This window comes from Megalobrama amblycephala, unplaced genomic scaffold (genome assembly GCF_018812025.1).
Source record: "Megalobrama amblycephala isolate DHTTF-2021 unplaced genomic scaffold, ASM1881202v1 scaffold230, whole genome shotgun sequence".
Lineage (NCBI taxonomy): Eukaryota > Metazoa > Chordata > Actinopteri > Cypriniformes > Xenocyprididae > Megalobrama > Megalobrama amblycephala.
The window spans coordinates 974,223-993,167 of NW_025953339.1; the positions used below are offsets into that span (position 1 = coordinate 974,223).

The following is an 18,945-nucleotide window of genomic DNA, read 5'->3' on the forward strand; positions in this document are numbered from 1 at the left end:
GTAAAACAAAACTGTTTTAGCAAGCTAACTATAACTAGGTGCTATAACTGAACATTCAGTGCTTCACATCAAGCAAAGAAGCTAAGTTTATAACTGGGCTCTTTAGGCTTTTCAACAAAGCAAAACAAGACGAATGGAAGGGCTATTTCTGTCCATCTCATGTGGCCATTCAGAAAACAAGGCCTCCGATATGTCGCAAAAGCCCCATGGTGAGAAGAGTTCATAGTCGCATAATGGCTAACTTAGCCTAGCGTCTGATTAGCCATGAGGGTTTAGACCCTAATCAGGCAGTAGAGATGGAAAAACTAGTTAAGCATGAAACCCATGAAGGTCTTTTTTCTGTTTTTACTGCCGAGCTTCCAAACCTCTGATAACATGGGGTCCAAAAGTCTGAGACCACTAGTCAAAATGCTTCTGTTTTGCATTTTATATGAAAAATTTGATGTTAAATGCTAGATTTTCATTGTGGTCTTAGACTTTTGCCATATCTACTTTGATAATGTATACGTGCGTATACGTGCGCAGTTTTAGCATTCTATTAATTCAACAGAAGCCTAATCTTCAGTTTTTCTCATTCCTTGCACTACATTTTGAAGGTAAAGTAAATAAACTTCTCAAAGTGGCTGTGAGATAAGTTGACACATTTAAATAGGCCTCCCGTTCTTGCTCTCTATTTTACTGTTGCTAAATCGACCTTGTGCAAGACAGGATCTCCAATTTTAGATACATTTGACCGCATTCACATACACCCTCTCGCTGAGTTCTTCACTCGCTTCTAATCTCACCATCTGTCTTCCCTTTCTTTATCTTGCTATCTATCACTCCTGTCCTGATATTTCCCATTCCTCCTGCTCAAATCTTATGTGGCATGATTCAATCCTTTACAATTCATTCTCTCTCTCTGTCTATATATAATTATATATGTATCTTTATTTTTTTTCACACACACACACACACACACACATAGGCTCTCTTTTAAAATCAGGGACTGATAGAACATTAGCAAGTTACTAAAATAACAACTCGACATTCTGATAAGCAATAAAACACAACACAAACCACACATAAATATTGGGCAAAAAAAAAAATTGCTGGGTTGTTTCAACCCTTGTTTGGATCAAATATGGACAAACATAACCGTATTGTATTGAATGTGCGCTTGTGAATCTTAAAAAAATATATTTTAAAAATTGTACACTTAAAAAAAGCACAGTTTCATGACTACTGTATGTTTCGTAACACTTCTAAAAAGTGCACTTTATAAAATTAAAGGTTTTATTTTAAGTACATTTTAAATCTTTATGTTCTATTAATCTTTTGTATTTATGTGTTGACTAACACACTAAAGCACGTGAAGTAATTAATTATAATTTTAATTGCAGTGTATTATATTTAGAGTAAATATATATTACATGAACTAAATTGCAAAATCATTATAAATGTGTAATTACAAACGTATTTAAATACATGACATTCAAGTTTTAATAGAAATGACATTAAAGTATATTTTAGTTTAGCATAAATGCTTCTCAGTACATTCAGCAATACACTTTAACCATATCTCAGCGACAATAGAAATATGAAATTACATATAAAGAAGACATACCTAAGTCCTACTAAAATGGGTCAAAAATCAAGTAACAGCATTTATTATAAACGTAAGCTATAATACACTTTCATTCAATTGCAAATAACATGCAATTAAGTGTCCAAAAACTACATTCAGTTCAAACTGAAGTGTATTCTTTTCAAGTAGATTATTTCCATAATAAGTTCTCTTTTTAAAAGTTTGCTAAAGTTTACTTCTTTTTCACATGGGTAATTATAATCGGCATTTCTTTTGCTTTGTCTGCCATCTTGGATGTATTTTTTCTCTGAATTGTCATAGTATTTAAAATACTGCCTATATACAGACACGACTCACATATCTCTTCCTTAGTCAATGACTCTATAAGTCATTGAATGTAGTATTACATGGTCAACTGAATGTACAGCATTTGATGCTAGAGAAAACTTTTTTTGCTCTTTCGTAGCTCAGGAGGCATAATGGATTATGTTTATGTACCAACTATACCTCAGAATCTCTAATATAGAGATTCATTTGGTGTGTTTTCGTCCTGAGTGTTCCTGCAGAGTCCACAGCTGTCTGAGCTATTCAGACCCGCTGCTTCCGCGGCAGCTGCTCAGAACGCTCGTCCAGCCAGTGCGCGTCTTTGAGTACACACGTGTGTGTGTGTATGCTATTCTTATATTTATAGCTGGTCGCAAATACTCGAGCATCTGCAGATACACAAGGCATGTGTATTCCTGTCAACAAGAAGACGAGGGAAGCATGTGCTTGTACGGGAGGAAGAGTGGATGGATTATTAAATCTCCTGCTCAGTGCCGAAGTTTGTGATTCCCTTTCAGTTTTGGGGTGCAGGTTTCCACTCAATCCCAGAATTTTAACAACGCCAGTGTGTTATTCTGGGATAACGGCCAGTCCACACATAATTTAACTCAGGTTAACTCAACTCAAAACAAATGTGAAACAACAAAACAGTGTTAACGTTAATATTAAAGGCTGGTGAACGTGTAAGGGTTTGTGGTTAGAAGGTTTTGACTGGAGGAGCAATTTTAAGGTTCAGACAATTGATTATTTGGAAAAAAAAAAAAGGTTTTTTTAAGTATCAAATTTGTCACAGATTTTCTCAGACATTCCTTAAGTAGACAAAAATGAGACAATTGTTGACATACAGACCTATAAAATGTATATTGTTTATTTAGATCAAATAATTTGGCCTCTTCTGAAACTCTAACAGAGGTATGTGTGAAATTACTGGTGTCTTTCTCAGTATAGAAACATCTGGGAAACAGGTGACTTTTGATCTCATTGCTGTCTATGAGAAACAACGTTTCTCAATTCTGTTCTCAATCTGTTCATATTATCATCTAGATTATTCTTTAACTAAAACTAAATCTATTCAAATTCATTCTACTGAAACTAAAATAAATTAAGGCTAAATAGAAATATTTAAATAATGTCAAAAGCACAAAACAAAATGACTAAAACTAAAATGGAAACTGATAATATAAAAATAAAAGCATGCATTTATAATAATAATAATATTATTATTATTATTATTATTATTAGAGTATATAAATAATACTAAAATAGCACCGCTGTGAGCAGGGAAAACATATTAGCCCATAAAAGCTTGCACAGTCACACAACTCTCATTCAAAGTCAAAGATCATTTAAAATCATAAACATATTTATTATTTTTCAGTTCTCTCTAAAAACTGCTGACTTCTTGTTACACTATGTGGCTTCTAACCCAAAGTGAGTTTCAACATGACTGAAAAGCTATAAGCTGATTGTGGAGTCATGCCTGTCAGCTGATGCGACTACACACCATCAGGAGTGTGTGTGTGTGTGTGTGTGTGTGTTACAGCTAGCTACTGCATTTTATCAGCAGTAAGAGTAACTGTCTTACCAGGGCAATGAGAGGAATGTGTCTGATGTTGAAAAGATAGCATGATAGAGGAGAAAGGGCAGGAGTAAAGGAGCACTGCCTCGGGGTGAGGTCACGTCTGTGTGTGTGTGTGTGTGAGTTGGTTTGAAAGGTATGTCCCTCTAATGAAGAGAACTCTATAGCCTGAAAAAATGTGTGGAAATAAACGCTTCTGGCTACGCAAGTTCGATGTTTATAGCTGCTTACCTAAATAACAATTCTAGTTATGCTGGATTTCACATTTCTTGCATCCCAAAATGGGTCCAAACACAATTCATACAGCAGCACAAGTAAGAGTTGCCATAAGGGGCGCTGCAATGCCACATCTTGCTTGAAGTTAACGTAAAATAATCATATTTATTTACTTAATACAGTTTACCTGATCTTACCATAAATGATTCAATTGTTGCACATTATTCCAAAATGAATATAGTTTTGTCTTTGTATCTTTCATCAAAATCGTGACCCCTTTGAAAAGATTTTTCTCTTCAGTTGACATCACCATGCCAACTTTTCAGAATTTTTTTTCCCATTGAATTTTCTGTTTCACTCAGAAATATGTCACATGGACGTACTATTAGGTTACAGACAGTTAAAGGTAACTGTATCGCCCCCCTAGACTATGTAGGTTTGTTACTGCCAAAAAGACGCATAAAATAGAGTGGTACAGGCATGACATCCCTTTGTAGGCCAAAACACTGGTTCCATCTCCCCAAAGTCACACTTCCGGTTCCATCGTCCCAAAGTCAGTTTTTTTTTCTAATGGGATTTTGTTTAAATGGCTAAAATAAGGTTTGTGGTGAACACAAGATTTCACGTTTTATTCTACGACATAGTAGAATCCCACTCGTGATTTTTTTTAAGCTGTTGTGTCTTGAAAAAGGCAGTTGATAACAAGTGGCTAAATGGGACTACACAGGCAGTCAGGGAGATTAAACATCATCACGACGAACAGGTAAGCCCAGTCCGCTTTTACAGCCTCATTATGCCCATAATTGTGATCTTATAAAGTAGTCTACTCTAACTAAAACTTTCTGGGAAAATATTTTTAGATTAAAATCCGAAAGAGTTGTCAGAATCTTGAAGTCGAAACGTTGAAGTCGAGCGACCGTGGTGTAGTTCGCTTATAGCCTACCTTTAGCTTTTTACTTCTGGCGACTGCATTTAGGCTTCAAAATTCATAAAAGTTGTGTTCATCTGTGATTATTATCTTGATGGACAAAACGTGTAAGTATCATAAAATTTTGTTGATCACAGAGCTTATTTTTTGCGATAATCCAAAAGCCTATGGGAAAATCCTATTGGGTTTTTAATCGAGGGAACCAGTGTGACACTAACTGCTGGTTGGCCTTACAAAGTGACGTCATACCTGCACTACTCTATGTGCTGACCGATCATTCATGTTTGCGTAACTGCACGCAAGTGACCTACGTAAGTGTGTTCAGTGCATTACAACATAATTGGAATTGGAATAATTGGAATAATTGTACTTCTGCTCTTGGTATGGTCACGGTGCAAATCATTTTTGAGAGAGACAGGCACGGAGGAGGTTACGTCTACCCACAATTTACTGCACACTCAAAATGGCGCCACTCAACAGTGTAATTCGGTGTTTGAACTCCAACAACTCTCAAGTGGACACAAAAATGCACATAATGACACCTCTCCACGCAGATTTCCCTCTTTCCTCTTAGCCCTTCACTCCCTCTCGCCCTTCCTCAGCTATCCGTTCCCTTTCCATGGATTCTTTTTATTTAACAACCATTCTGGGAAAGCATTCGCCAGGAACACATCTCATACATATGCAGCCTCACGAACTTCTGTCTGAGCCTCCAACAATGAAGGAGGACATTAACATTCCCTGTAACCTCAAATACACACACACACACAAACCGACTCACACTGGCTCACTGAGCTCTTTCTGTGCTGTGTGCTCCAACAAATGAGCACCTTTGTGTCTGAACACTTCCTTGTCTCCAAACATTCAGGGGGTCAAACACAACGTTCTGATCCTCACGGACCTTGGTTGAACTTGCTTCTAAAAACAGCAGGCCGGTGTGGGCTGCTCTGGGAAAACAGGATTAGTTCATTCCCAGCGACTCCAGAACGCTGGCCTAAGCCAACACGGTTTATATTGTATATACTAACTTATATACAATAAGTTATGTATGATGACTGATTTTTACTAAGTGGTCCAGAAAGGTTATCGACCTAATGTAAATGACACAGTGTGCAGCTTAAGTGGTCTGACGGCCAGCTGGAGAACGTGCGCCATTCTGTGTCTCAGTTTCACTTTTATTTTCAGATTCTCTTGTTATCTACAAGTGGTCGACAAAGCACTAGTGGTACATTAACCACTAAATTGACTAGTTGGAGAAACAACCCTTTACTAAGCAAGAAATTATTTTTTTTTTCCTCCTGCTGTCGCCACATAGTACAATGGATCTCCACATAAGCTCAAACCTTCAATAGTGGTACACAACTGATTAGTTATCTAGTCAGTGCAACTATTTGCTAACCAAAAACAAATGAAATTTCTTCCAGTCACTGTCATATAGAACAAATGCAACAGGAGTCAAGTGATCTACATCTAGTCCACAGGCCCAAAACACCTAATAGTTGCAGAACTAATCGATTAGTTAACTAGTGCAACAATTTACAAATGAAACAAAAAATATTTTCTTTCATCTGCCACCATATAGAACAAGAACAGAAGTAGTCATGTGGTGCATGACTTGTTATCTACAACTGGTCGACAAAGCACTAGTGGTACATTAACCACTAAATTGACTAGTTGGAGAAGCAACCCTTTACTAAGCAAGAAATTCTTAAGTCGCCATTTAGTACAATGGATCTCAACACAAGCTCAAACCTCCAATAGTGGTACACAACTGATTAGTTAACTAGTCAGTGCAACTATTTGCTAACCAAAAACAAATGAAATTTCTTCCAGTCACTGTCATATAGAACAAATGCAACAGGAGTCAAGTGATCTACATCTAGTCCACAGGCCCAAAACACCTAATACTTGCAGAACTAATCGATTAGTTAACTAGTGCAACAATTTACAAATGAAACAAAAAATATTTTCTTTCATCTGCCACCATATAGAACAAGAACAGAAGTAGTCATGTGGTGCATGACTTGTTATCTACAACTGGACAAAGCACTAGCGGTACATTAACCACTAATTTGACTAGTTGGAGAAGCAACCCTTTACTAAGCAAGAAATTATTATTTTTTTCCTCCTGCTGTCGCCATTTAGTACAATGGATCTCAACACAAGCTCAAACCTCCAATAGTGGTACACAACTGATTAGTTAACTAGTCAGTGCAACTATTTGCTAACCAAAAACAAATCATGTGTCAACTAACAGGAGTCAAGTGATCTACATCTAGTTAATAGTTGCTAATCGATTAGTTAACTAGTGCAACAATTTACAAATGAAACAAAAAATATTATCTGTCAACAAGAACACAAGTACAGAACACAACTTGTTATCTACAACTGGTCGACAAAGCACTAGAGGTACATTAACCACTAAATTGACTAGTTGGAGAAGCAATTCATTATTAAGTCTAAACCATCAAATGGTGTTAGAACTAATCAATTAGTTAACTAATCAGTGTAATAGTTTACTAACCAAAAACTGAAATTTCTTCCAGCTGCCGCCATTTAGTACAAATGCAACCTGAGTCATGTGAACTACAGCTAGTCAACACAGGCCCAAAACATCATGTAGTGCATGACTAGTCAATACAGGTCTAAAACATCAAATGGTGGTAGAACTAATCAGGTAGTGAACTAGTCAGCTCAAACCCATACAAACCAAGGAAAATCAATTCTCCTCCAATCTAGAACAAACACATTTAGGTCCCCAACTAGTCAACGCTGGCTCAAAACATGAAACTAAATCAATTAGTTAACTAGTCAGTGCAACTATTTGCTAACCAAAAAACTGAAATTTCTTTCAGTCGCTGTCATATAGAACAAATGCAACAGGAGTCAAGTGATCCACAGCTAGTCGACACATGCCCAAAACACCTAATAGTTGCAGAACTAATCGATTAGTTAACTAGTGCAACAATTTACAAATGAAAATTAGATATTTTCTTTCATCTGTAACCAAACAGAACAAGAACAAAAGTAGTCATGTGGTGCATGACTAGTCAATACAAGTCTAAAGCATCATATGGTGTTAGAACTAATAAATTAGTTAACTAGTCAGTGCAAAAGTTAACTAACCAAAAACAGCTGCCGCCATTTAGTACAAATGCAACCTGAGTCAAGTTGAACTACAGCTAGTCAACACAGGCCCAAAACATCATGTATAGTCAATACAGGTCTAAAACATCGGTAACACTTTACAATAAGGTTCATTAGTTAAACATTGGTTAATGTATTAACTAATATGAACTAACAATGAGCAATACATTTGTTACTGTATTTACTAATCTTTGTTAATGTTAGTTAATGAATTGTTTGTCAGTTGTTCGTTGTTTGTTCATGTTAGTTCACAGTGCATTAACTAATCAGGTAGTGAACTCTAAAAAATAATTCAGGGGACCTGTTACCACAACTTAAAGTTAAAAATTCGAATTAATTGATTTAATTAAACCTTTAGTTGCAAAAAAGTTGCAAGTTGCAAAAAATATTTTCTTGTTGACCATTACATTACATTAACATTGTGTGTAATTTAAACTCAAATTAATTCTGCGTGAACTGTTAATTTGTTAAAAAAAATAATTTGTAGTAACCTAATGAAATTGTCTTGATAACTTTGGGAATTGGGCAGTGGATTTCTAGTTCCCAGCATGCTTTGCATAGGACTGGATAAGGAGAATAAATGTTGATATTAAGTGTTATTTTATTTGTTTTTAGTGAAGGGAAAATTATGTTTGACATTTAAAAGAGTTTCTGTTGAAGGTTTAGTGGTTACCAATGTGCTGAAGGGTAAACGACATGAAGGTAAACATTGACTCTATAAGCAATGACTGTGTTAATGCCAGTGACAAGCTAAATATCAGTTACATCCAGCATGTGCTATGATAGCTGTGTATTTTAAATAAAATAGATAAAATTAATTGGTTCTAGAGCTACAACTCAAGTAGTTAATATTAATATTAATATGTTATTAATATAACTCTGATTATATTCGTCTGAAAGTCATATACACCTAGGATGGCTTGAGGGTGTGTAAATCATGGGGTACTTTTCATTTTAAAGTGAACTAATGCTTTAAGTTACAGACAGTTGAAGGTAACTGTATCGCCCTTAGAGTATGGAGGTTTATTACTGCCACAATGCCACATGCAATGCACTGATCCAATCATGTAAGCGACCAATTGCATGTAAGCGACCTATGTAAGTGTGTTCAGTGCATTACAACATAATTGGAATGCATTTCTGCTCTTGGAAGCAACTTAATTTTTTGAGTAACCAACTTAAAAATTTGTGTTCATGCTACAAATTATTAAGTTTGTTGTTTGAACGTAATTTCATTAAAAGTTGTCATAACTCAAAAAAAAAAAATCATGTTATTTTCCTGTTATGTTTTTCTGTTGATCCAACACATTATTTTTTAGAGTGTACAAACCAGGAAACTCAATTCTCCTCCTAATATAGAACAAACACATTTACGTCACATGGTCTCCAATTAGTCAACACTGGCTCAAAACATGAAACTAATCAATAAGTTAACTAGTTTGTGCAGCAATTTACTAACCAAAAAAAACTGATATATTTTCTAGCTGTAGTCATATAGAACAAGCACAATGCAATCATGTAATCCATGACTAATCAGCACTCAAAGCATTGGCTCACTGACTAGTCTAAAATATCCACTTATCTACAAATGGAATTAAGCAGAAACTAACAGCAGCAATTGGGTAACACTATAAAAAACTTCAAATCTTTGATGTTGGTGAGTAGATCGTACACGGTAAGAGCTACCTCACTTAGAAGAACTGAAAATTCACACTCAAAATCAAAGATGTTTCAGAAGCCAGCACTGTCACATCCTGGATGAATCACAAAGGGCTCAGATTTACAGGTACGAAAGCAAACGGAACCTTCCTCACATCGATGCGTCACATCGCTCCACTATCAACAGATGGGTTCTGACACAGCTTTTGTCTAGGACCCTGGTTGTGCGAGTGATATTTGTACATGTTAAGAGTTAACTTGTGCCTTAAAGCTGTTAGTGTCTTTTTTTTCCCTCGTCTGAGCGGTGATGACAGCCGCAGTGGTGAAGGAGGCTGGTGTCAGCTGACCCCGCTTTCAGCCAGTAACAGGAAATGTGATCTTTACTGCAGCTCCCTGAAAAACAATCTCGCTATTGTCAGCTTGACTCTCCTGTCCCTCTGCCTCTCACGGGGGAGGGATGCAAAAAAATACCTCACAATGAACATCTTCCCATCATTTCTGTAAGATAACACAAAACCCTGAACATTTATGTTGCCCCACAGGTAAATCAATTTCAATGAACTGGCCAAAAAAAAGCTTCTTTTTTTTTTTACACTGTAAAAAAAAGTTACCTTAAATAGATAACTACACCTGACAATGATTTTTATTGGTATGACCTAACATAGTTAGGTTGATTTAGTCATATTAAACAGTTCCAATTTTGGGTCCTGAAAATCAGCAGTTAAAATTCAATAAACTTAAATAACCAACACATATGACACTTGTTTAGTGTTTTATGTGTATACATTACATTATGATTATTAGTTGTCTGCGAGAGCATTTCAGGGAGAGTTGTATGCACATGTCAAAACCACTGATGTCTTCAAAACGCTCTAAAGGAATTCACTCTGAGGTAGTTTACACAAATTGTGGTTTAGTTACTGAATGCAATATGATTAGGCCCACTAGCTCCAATGCATTGCCCAATATCATCTGTAATGTAAACTATGACGAAACTGTATCAGGTCTCACGGACGACATAATTGGAGAGAAAGACAAAAGCCCGGCACTTCTACAACAGAACGTTCAGCGGGCTTCACGAGTGGCCCGTGGGGCCCGGTTACAGCTGAACAAAAGAGCAGGAGCGGTGTCGGATCCCTCTCACAGGCATGGCTGAAACTTTATCTCCGGGCCGCTGGCCATGACCTCATCGTGTTGTTTTTCCCGCAAACGCTCGGCCCGCTGTGGCGCACGCAACTCGAGCCGAGCGCAAGCTACAGGACTCTTCAAGCAATATCTAATGCCAAGCAATGTCAAGTACATACGGCATTTATGTTTGTTTACACTGCCATCCGCTGAGTCACAACTAGTAATAGATGTAAAATAGTGATTGTAAAAATTGTGCCAGTGGATTAAGCAATACGACATAATGATAAATCTGTTCAGTGAACGTAATCAATATATTTAATTATTTATTAGCTGCAAATATCAATGTTGGGTTAAATGTCTCAGTCATTTGCATTAATTAATAATTCATTCTCGTGTTCTGTTGAGATTTACTTCACTGTCTTTATGGGGTCCCATAAACCCAATGATATATGAGTTAAAATAATAGGCTAATAGTGATTTTGAATATCAAGTTTAACATTATGTTTATAATCAGTAAGATTATGAAAAGTATTAAGTAGCCTATACACTACCATTCAAAAGTCTCAAGTCTTTTTTGAACATTTCTGATTATTATCAATGTTCTGATGCTTAATATTTGTGTGGAAACAGTAACATTTTTTTTTTTACATGATTCTTTGATTTATACAAAGTTCAAAAGAACACAGCATTTGTTTGAAATATAAATCTTTTACTGTCAAAAAGTATCAATTTCTTTGTAAAAAAATCTTACCGACCCCAAACTTTTGAACTGTAGTGTATATACAGTGACTTCAAAAAGTACACGACTGATGAAAATGGTAGGAATTTGCACACTTTGTGGATATAAGATGCGAAACATACTGAAAGTTAATGGCTGCATCCAAAATCGCATACTTCCCCACTATTTAGTAAACAAAAAACAGTACAGTATGTGGCAAGAGTAGCATGTCCGAATTCACAGCATTCATAAAAGAGTAGGCAAAAAGTATGACCTACTACTTGGCAAGATTCTGAAGCGTGCATACGATGGACTCTTTACTATCCCATGAGGCCACGGGAGAGAATTTATGAATGGCAGTGATGCTACACAACTGCCACTGGTAGGTCATAAGATAATGACAACTTGGCGAAGGTAGTACATTCATACTACCCCTATTCATACTATATAGTGTAGAACATACTTTTTTTTAGCAGTCCCAAAGTAAGTACTTATTCAAGTACCTACTCAGAGTATGCAATTTCGGGCGCTGTCATTCTGTGATTCTCTCCACCTGCGGTTGCTTGGCTAGAACACCTGCGTGAACTCTGAGGAGCATTGATGTCATGCAAACACCAGAAATCACCTTGTTAGAATTACAAAAAAAAAAAAAAAAGTTTGTTCTGAGAAAACCTGCAGCATTTCCTTGCAGGTGCCTTGCTTTGCCATTTTGTTTTTTAATGCAAAGACATTCAAACATTTTAAGTCTTGCTTAATATTTCTGGCGTCCACTGTGACTGAATCACCTATATAACTTTATGAATGTCCATGAAGGAAATAGATTCGGTTAGTATGGCTTATTTATTCGCTCAACACACGAATGTCACAGTCTTCTCAAGAAGGTTCCTACAGTTTAAACTCCCCTAAAATGAAGGTAACATACCTGCCACTCCCCAGTAGTGAGTGTCCCTTTGATCCGACTCGACGATCAGTCCTGCTGCACAACTTCCATCTGCGGAATGAGAAGAAGTGGAGATGTTTGTGAGATCTTTCATTTTCTGCCGCTCAAACCAATACAAACTTTTACCAAGGGAAGCATAGTTTCAGTCAAAATGCAATACAATAGAGAAGTACCGTAGTTACTACACAACAAAAAACTGTGGTGATTTAGTAGCCACCACTGAGCGAAAAAAAAAAACCCCGAAATAAATGAATTGTTTTTAAAACAAAATGAAAGATTTTGATTACCAAGGTTCTATTAAGTTTTATCTACCAAGGGCATATTGAGACATTAGTAGTGTAAAGATGTGTCTCAAACAGTGAGTGCACCGCTTACCTACACAGTTTTGGCCATCAATTCCTCGTTTAAACGACTAAAACGCGGTTTAGTTAAGCAAGGCATATGGTTTTGAGAGAAACTGCACGCAAATTGAAAGTTTTTAAGTTAAAGATGCATTTCAAGACTGCAAAGTTTCTCACGAGCTATTTCAGACAGTCGACTTTATTTGTTTCTTTGCAAGTCTGTTGGGGTTTCATTTCCACTTTGTTTCTAAACTTATTCCTTACATGCATCAATTTCACCAACGCAATGCACATAATTTAGACAGGACTAATGATTATATTTAGACCTGGAGGTTATGAAAGCCATTCTTGACAACAAAAATCTCTTAATAATTCATTAATGTCAACACTCAAAAATACACAAAACAGACTGACACATCACTCTCAAAATAAGCGAGTAAAATCATGCAAAGCTTTCATAAGGCATACTGGAAATGCCAAGCAAACTGACTTCCTTATAAAGACTAAAGCAAAACAGGACATCGTTTATAATATGAAAGACAGCCTGTACCTTATGTGAAAGATAAAATCATGCAACAGGTCGTTATTCCCTTGTTTGAAACTCCTTCTTCTTTTTGCAGAAGCCTTTACGCCTTGTTTTAATGTCCAAATGCTTCCCCTGTTACAGCTTAATCCTTAGTTAGTAGTCTGACATCCATTAAAAAGAGCAGCCGCGATGTTCGGCAGTGGTACGAGAGGGTGAAAGTGAGTTATTACAAGTATCTCGGTAAGCCCCGCCCCTGAGGCGGACGAAAATAGAAATGTGGGCGGAGTTCTCCAAAAATAGCGTGTGACGTCTCACGCCTGCATTCTCGCATTGTTTCCTTCTCTATTATTTCATTGGCTGAGGCTGCAGCCACATCCACACTGCACTCTAGAGTCCTCCAAAGTTCTGTAACTAACTACTCACCATTTAAACCACGGCATATTTCAGTAGCAGGTGTTGCTGGTGTAGAGATTAAAATGAAAATGCAATTAATGGTATTATTAGCCTATAATAATAATAATAATAATAATAATAATAATAATATATTAGTCCAAAAAGAACCATTATTAATAATGGAGCACAATAAATAATTATGCACCAAATCAGCATATTAGAATGATTTATGAAGGATCATGTGACTGAAAACTGGAGTAATGATCCTGAAAATTCACAGGAATAAATTACATTAAATGTAAAAATAAATAACAATAAAAAGCTGTTATGTTATAAAAACAGTTTTTATATATGCTTCATATTTTGCTTGCTTCACATATATAAGCTATATATATATATATATAGCTTCAAAAACATTAAATTAGTATAATTTATTAAATTATAATTGTTCCATAAAGTTCACACATGCATCATAGTGTAAATACTGTAGTTCACATTAACTAAACATCTTCCACAAAGAGTCACAATAAAAAAAAAAATACTGTATATCCGTTTTTTGTTTGTTTGTTTTTTCTTTAAAAACTATTTTTATGGAATGAATACATTTATTGCAATCTTCAGATATTTTTATGTGTTCACTAAAATTGTTTTATCTCAAGTTTAACATCTCTCATCTTCAGGTCAATAACAGTTTAAAATCACCTCACCCAATAGCAAGGAAACCTTTTGTGATCTCCACCAGTACATTTACGACATAACAACCGTGATGCAATACTATCAGCATATGTGTATACTTTCAATGCATGTCTTTCTTTCTTTCTTTCTTTCTTTCTTTCTCAGTAAAACAGAACCGGTCAGCATTCACGCGCCGCACACGCGCTTTGAAACCACTACCTGACCCGTTTCTCAGAAACCAGGACACACAGTGACGGTCTCCAGTGGGTTTCTGATTTCCTCTGTGAGGCCGCTCGCTCAGTTCTCGTCACCGGCTCACACTGGCTGCATGTATCTCAAAACCTTCCTACGTGTGACTGCGTACATTTTTGGTCATTATTCACTCATACAGCATTTTTTTGGGCTGCATGCTTTTATTATGAGCATGCTGCTATGAATGACATTTAAATATTTAAGAAAGTTCAGTTTGTTATAAAGAAGCTACAAACATGGAATGTGCAGGTTTATTAATTTGGCACTCATGTGCCGTATGTGTAGTCAAAGGGGGTTCCAGTGCATATAATCTCACTGCTACTAAAATAATTTCTAGGGCAAAGGAAACAAACATAGACCCCCCTGTACACACACACACACACACACTGCACACATATAATGAAACTAAAGCAGTGTTGTGCTGCACCTAATGCTCCTCCAACCGGGGGATCCCAACAGTCTTACCAGAAACCCTCATCTGTGTGTGTGCGTGTGTGTGTGTGTGTGTGTGTGTTATAATTACACAGTCCTTCAGTCTGAATCATATCCGGCAGAAGCTGAAAATAACAAGACCACGATCTGACAGCGAAGCAGCGCAGCAGGGGAACAGACGATACACATACAAACACACACACACGCACTGGGTTTCCATGTTTTATGGGGATTTTCTATAGACATAATGATTTTTATGTACAAACTGTATATTCTATCCCCTAACCATAACCCTAAACCTACACATCAGAGAAAACTTTCTGCATTTTTACATTTTCAAAAAACATCACTTAGTATTATTTATAAGCTGTTTTCCTCATGGGGACCAAACAAATGTCCCCAAGTCAAAATTACTGGTGTTACTATATTTGTGGGGACATTTGGTCCTCATAACGTAGGGTTTACCAGGACCACCCGTCAAAGTAAACTCTCATACACTGCCAGCAAACCCAATGACACAAACATTTGACTTTCACCATGTTCAGTCTTTCAGCATCTACACTAAAAATAACGTTTCTTTATTGGCACTGATGGTTCCATGAAGGACCTTTAACATCCACAGAAACTTTCCATTCCACAAAAGGTTCTTTAAAATAGGAAAATGGTTCTTTAATTTAATGTTCTTCACACTAAATGGTTCTTTTAAGAACTGTTCACTGAAAGATTCTTTGGGGAAGCAAAAATGTTTCTTCTATGGCATTGCTGTGAAAAAACACTTTTGGAACCTTTATTTTTAAGAGTGTGTCATCGTAACATGTGGCTGTAGTAAAGCACATGATGACGAAGGAGATATCAACAAAAACAGTCCAAAAACAACACACAGGAGATCACTTGGAAAACGGAATAGCACAAGCACTTCAAAATAAACAAGACTGAACAAAGAACCAGGGAACTGAGGGCTTAAATACACAGAGCGAGTTAATTAACTGAACAGAAACAGGTGCGTAACTAATCAGAATCCATGGAAACTAACAAGGAAAGGGAACACAGGCGAACAGGAACAGAACAGAGAACTAAACCAGAACACAATGAAACAAACATACTGCTCTAACAATCATATTCTATTGAATGCAAATATCAGAAAGCAGAAGTGGGGGATACTCTTAAAAATAAAGGTTCTTTATTGGCATTGATGGCTTCATGAAGAACCTTTAAAGGTGCAATATGTAGAATTTTCTGTCCGCTAGAGGTCGCAAGAGGCCTGTTCAAAACAAAGGAGTAGCTTGATGACGGTAAGGTTGAGCGTGGAATCTTGGGACATGTGGTCTTCACCTCACAGCCGGTGGAAATAAATCGGGATAGGACTCTGCAAGAAATCATGTTTATGGATGTGATTATTAACGTTACTGTAGTATGAAGCAGAGCAGGACAGAGTGTTGTGGGAGCTGAACGAGGCCGCTGGAGCGATTGCGCAACACACGCTTGCAAGCAGCGGAACTTTTATTATGCCACAGTCGCCGGTGTGCTTCCGCTTTTCCAGTCATGAGTATGAGGTAACGCAGCTCTGTTTTTCATGTTAGATACATTTGAGTGTGTTCGCTCGGTGGCTGCTGTGAGACACTTGTTACACACTACAGTAAGCTAGATCGATATTAGTATATCATATTAAATGCTGGATGGCTTGTGTTGATAAATGGCATGCAATTCATTTTAAAACGTATTGTATGATGGAGAAAATTCTGTATTACTGTAACTAAAAATAAAGCTGCATTTGATCATGCTATGTTAGCTACTTGACAAAATAGTGTTTTTCTCTGAGGCATGGTAAAGCATGGTACTTGCAAAAAATTTGATTTAAACAATAAGACTTAATGTGTTGAGCTATATACCAATAATTAGTTTTCTGTCTATAAATATATCAAAACAGTTGTTCCCTTGTCTATTAAAACATGTAAATATTAAAGTGTGTTTGGTGTTTCCATGGTTTCTACAAAATAAAACCGGAAACCGAGGGTTAACGCGAGTATGACGCAATTGACAGGCGACTCCTCACATGTCCCGGAGCCTTGGTTAAAATTGCAATTTTCTTACGATTTACAAATAGTTGGAAACATTTGGGATATTGTAAGTACTCAAGTGAACAAAATATATAACACTGGCGTAGTGGTTTTTGGATATTTTACTGCAAAAATATTACATTTTGTACCTTTAATTGGCTTTTGTTATTATATTCTTCTTTTTGCCTTGTTTGATGTGAGGTTGTTGTTTTGAATGTGTCTTTTTTTGTAACACTGCTGGATACTGTTTCCAACCTGACAACCGATTGGTTATTGTGGTGACTGGACGTGGCCCCTTGTCCAGTTTGGTAGGATTGACCTGGCTAACTTGTAAATATATGTAAAGTATATAACACTGGCCTAGTGGTTTTTTGATATTTTACTGCAAAATTCTTACATATTGCACCTTTAACATCCACCTTTAGACTAAGAAAAAAATGGTTGTTTTAAGAATTGTTCGCTGAAAGGTTCTTTGGGAAACCAAAAATGGTTCTTTAATGGCATTGCTGCAAAAAAACCTTTTGGAACCTTTATTTCGAAGAGTGTACAATGTGAAATTTGTCTTTTTTTATTTTTCTATCCAACATATTTCTCAAACCATTATTCTGATTTTGTTATAAATAATTGTAGTATTAAAACAGAAAAAGTCTTTTAGTAAGTGGTGTAGACTTTTATATATCTGTTGCATGCAGTGGTGCTTGACAGAGGCTTCTGATTAACATTTATCTTTGCATCATGTACTATAAATGATTTAATCACACTTTTGTTTTTACATGTGTGATAAACATCAGGGGTTCTTTCATTAAACACCAGTGAGCAAAAGACAAAGGGAGAATGTGTTCAGCAGTGACAGGAAATGCTCAGCCTCAGTCACACATTTTCACAGTACAGACACAGGTGTGTACTAGCACTCCTCTAGGCGAGAAATCAAAATGTGTGGATTCTTACTATGGGCATTTGTTACAGAAGTTATTATTTGGTAGCATTAGTTAAAAAGGTAGGGTCTATTAAATAATACAGTTACAACTTTTGATTTTAATAATGTGTTATTAAATGTTAAAATTTTACTTTAGAAGTATTTTTCAGTTTGTTAACTTATGAATTAACTAATGTTAACTAGTGGAGTCTTAATGTAACCAAACAATAAAGAATTAAAACATTTTCAAACAATATCTAGGGCATGTCGTTGTCCAGATTAAAATGTTTAAGTTTGAAAATAAATGAAGTCTTTAAGTATTCAGTGCTGAGATAAACACCACTGCAAATACAAAAATCTGAATGCCTGTTTAAACCATTTAAATACTGTTCAGAAACAGAAAGTAGCACAGCTTCTTTGTTTACTGGGTTATGTCAGCGCATTGTTCTGTCGTGCCCTTCAGTGCTCCAGGCTGTGACTAAATGGTCGCATTTTGTGACCATTTTTCCTGCCAATGCAATCAAAATTTGTTAGCAGTCGCGCTGGCGCAACCACCATAACGTTACCAAACATCAAATGGCAAACGTAATGAAAACAGAACGAAACTGCGCTACTCATTTGTGCTTCACGGAGCGTTTATCAGTTTGGACCAATGTCAGTGCAGCACAAGGCGCGAGCTTACTCACGATTCATGAGCCGATCTTTATCACAAGACACTGTTACTACACGGCGCTGGGAGATCCATAACACTCCGAAATGTTTCATAACACTCCAAAGCTTCCTGAAGCAGTGTTTTGAAATCGACCATCACTATATAAGTCGTTGTTTTGTGTTTTTTGCCGCACCAAAAATATTCTTGTCACTTTATAATATTAATATTGAACCACTGTACTCACATGAACTGATTTAAATATATTTTTAGTACCTTTATGGATCTTGAGAGAGGAAATGTCATTGCTGGCTATGCAGGCCTCACTGAGCCATCGGATTTCAACAAAAATATCTTAATTTGTGTTCCGAAGATGAACAAAGGTCTTACAGGTGTGGAACAGCATGAGGGTGAGTAATAAATGACATTATTTTCATTTTTGGGTGAACTAACCCTTTAATGTGTTGACCAAAACATTATTAGTTCATCCTTCATAGA

General features: G+C 36.4%; 1 protein-coding gene across 1 annotated transcript in view; it reads right to left on the reverse strand.

Annotated features, from left to right (window-relative positions):
- The window catches only part of hdac7a (histone deacetylase 7a), a 109,711-nt gene that overhangs the window by 68,085 nt on the left and 22,681 nt on the right, over positions 1-18,945 (reverse strand). Inside the window, 1 exon segment of the mRNA XM_048179532.1 lies at positions 12,189-12,257. Coding sequence (XP_048035489.1) covers positions 12,189-12,257 — 69 coding nt within the window.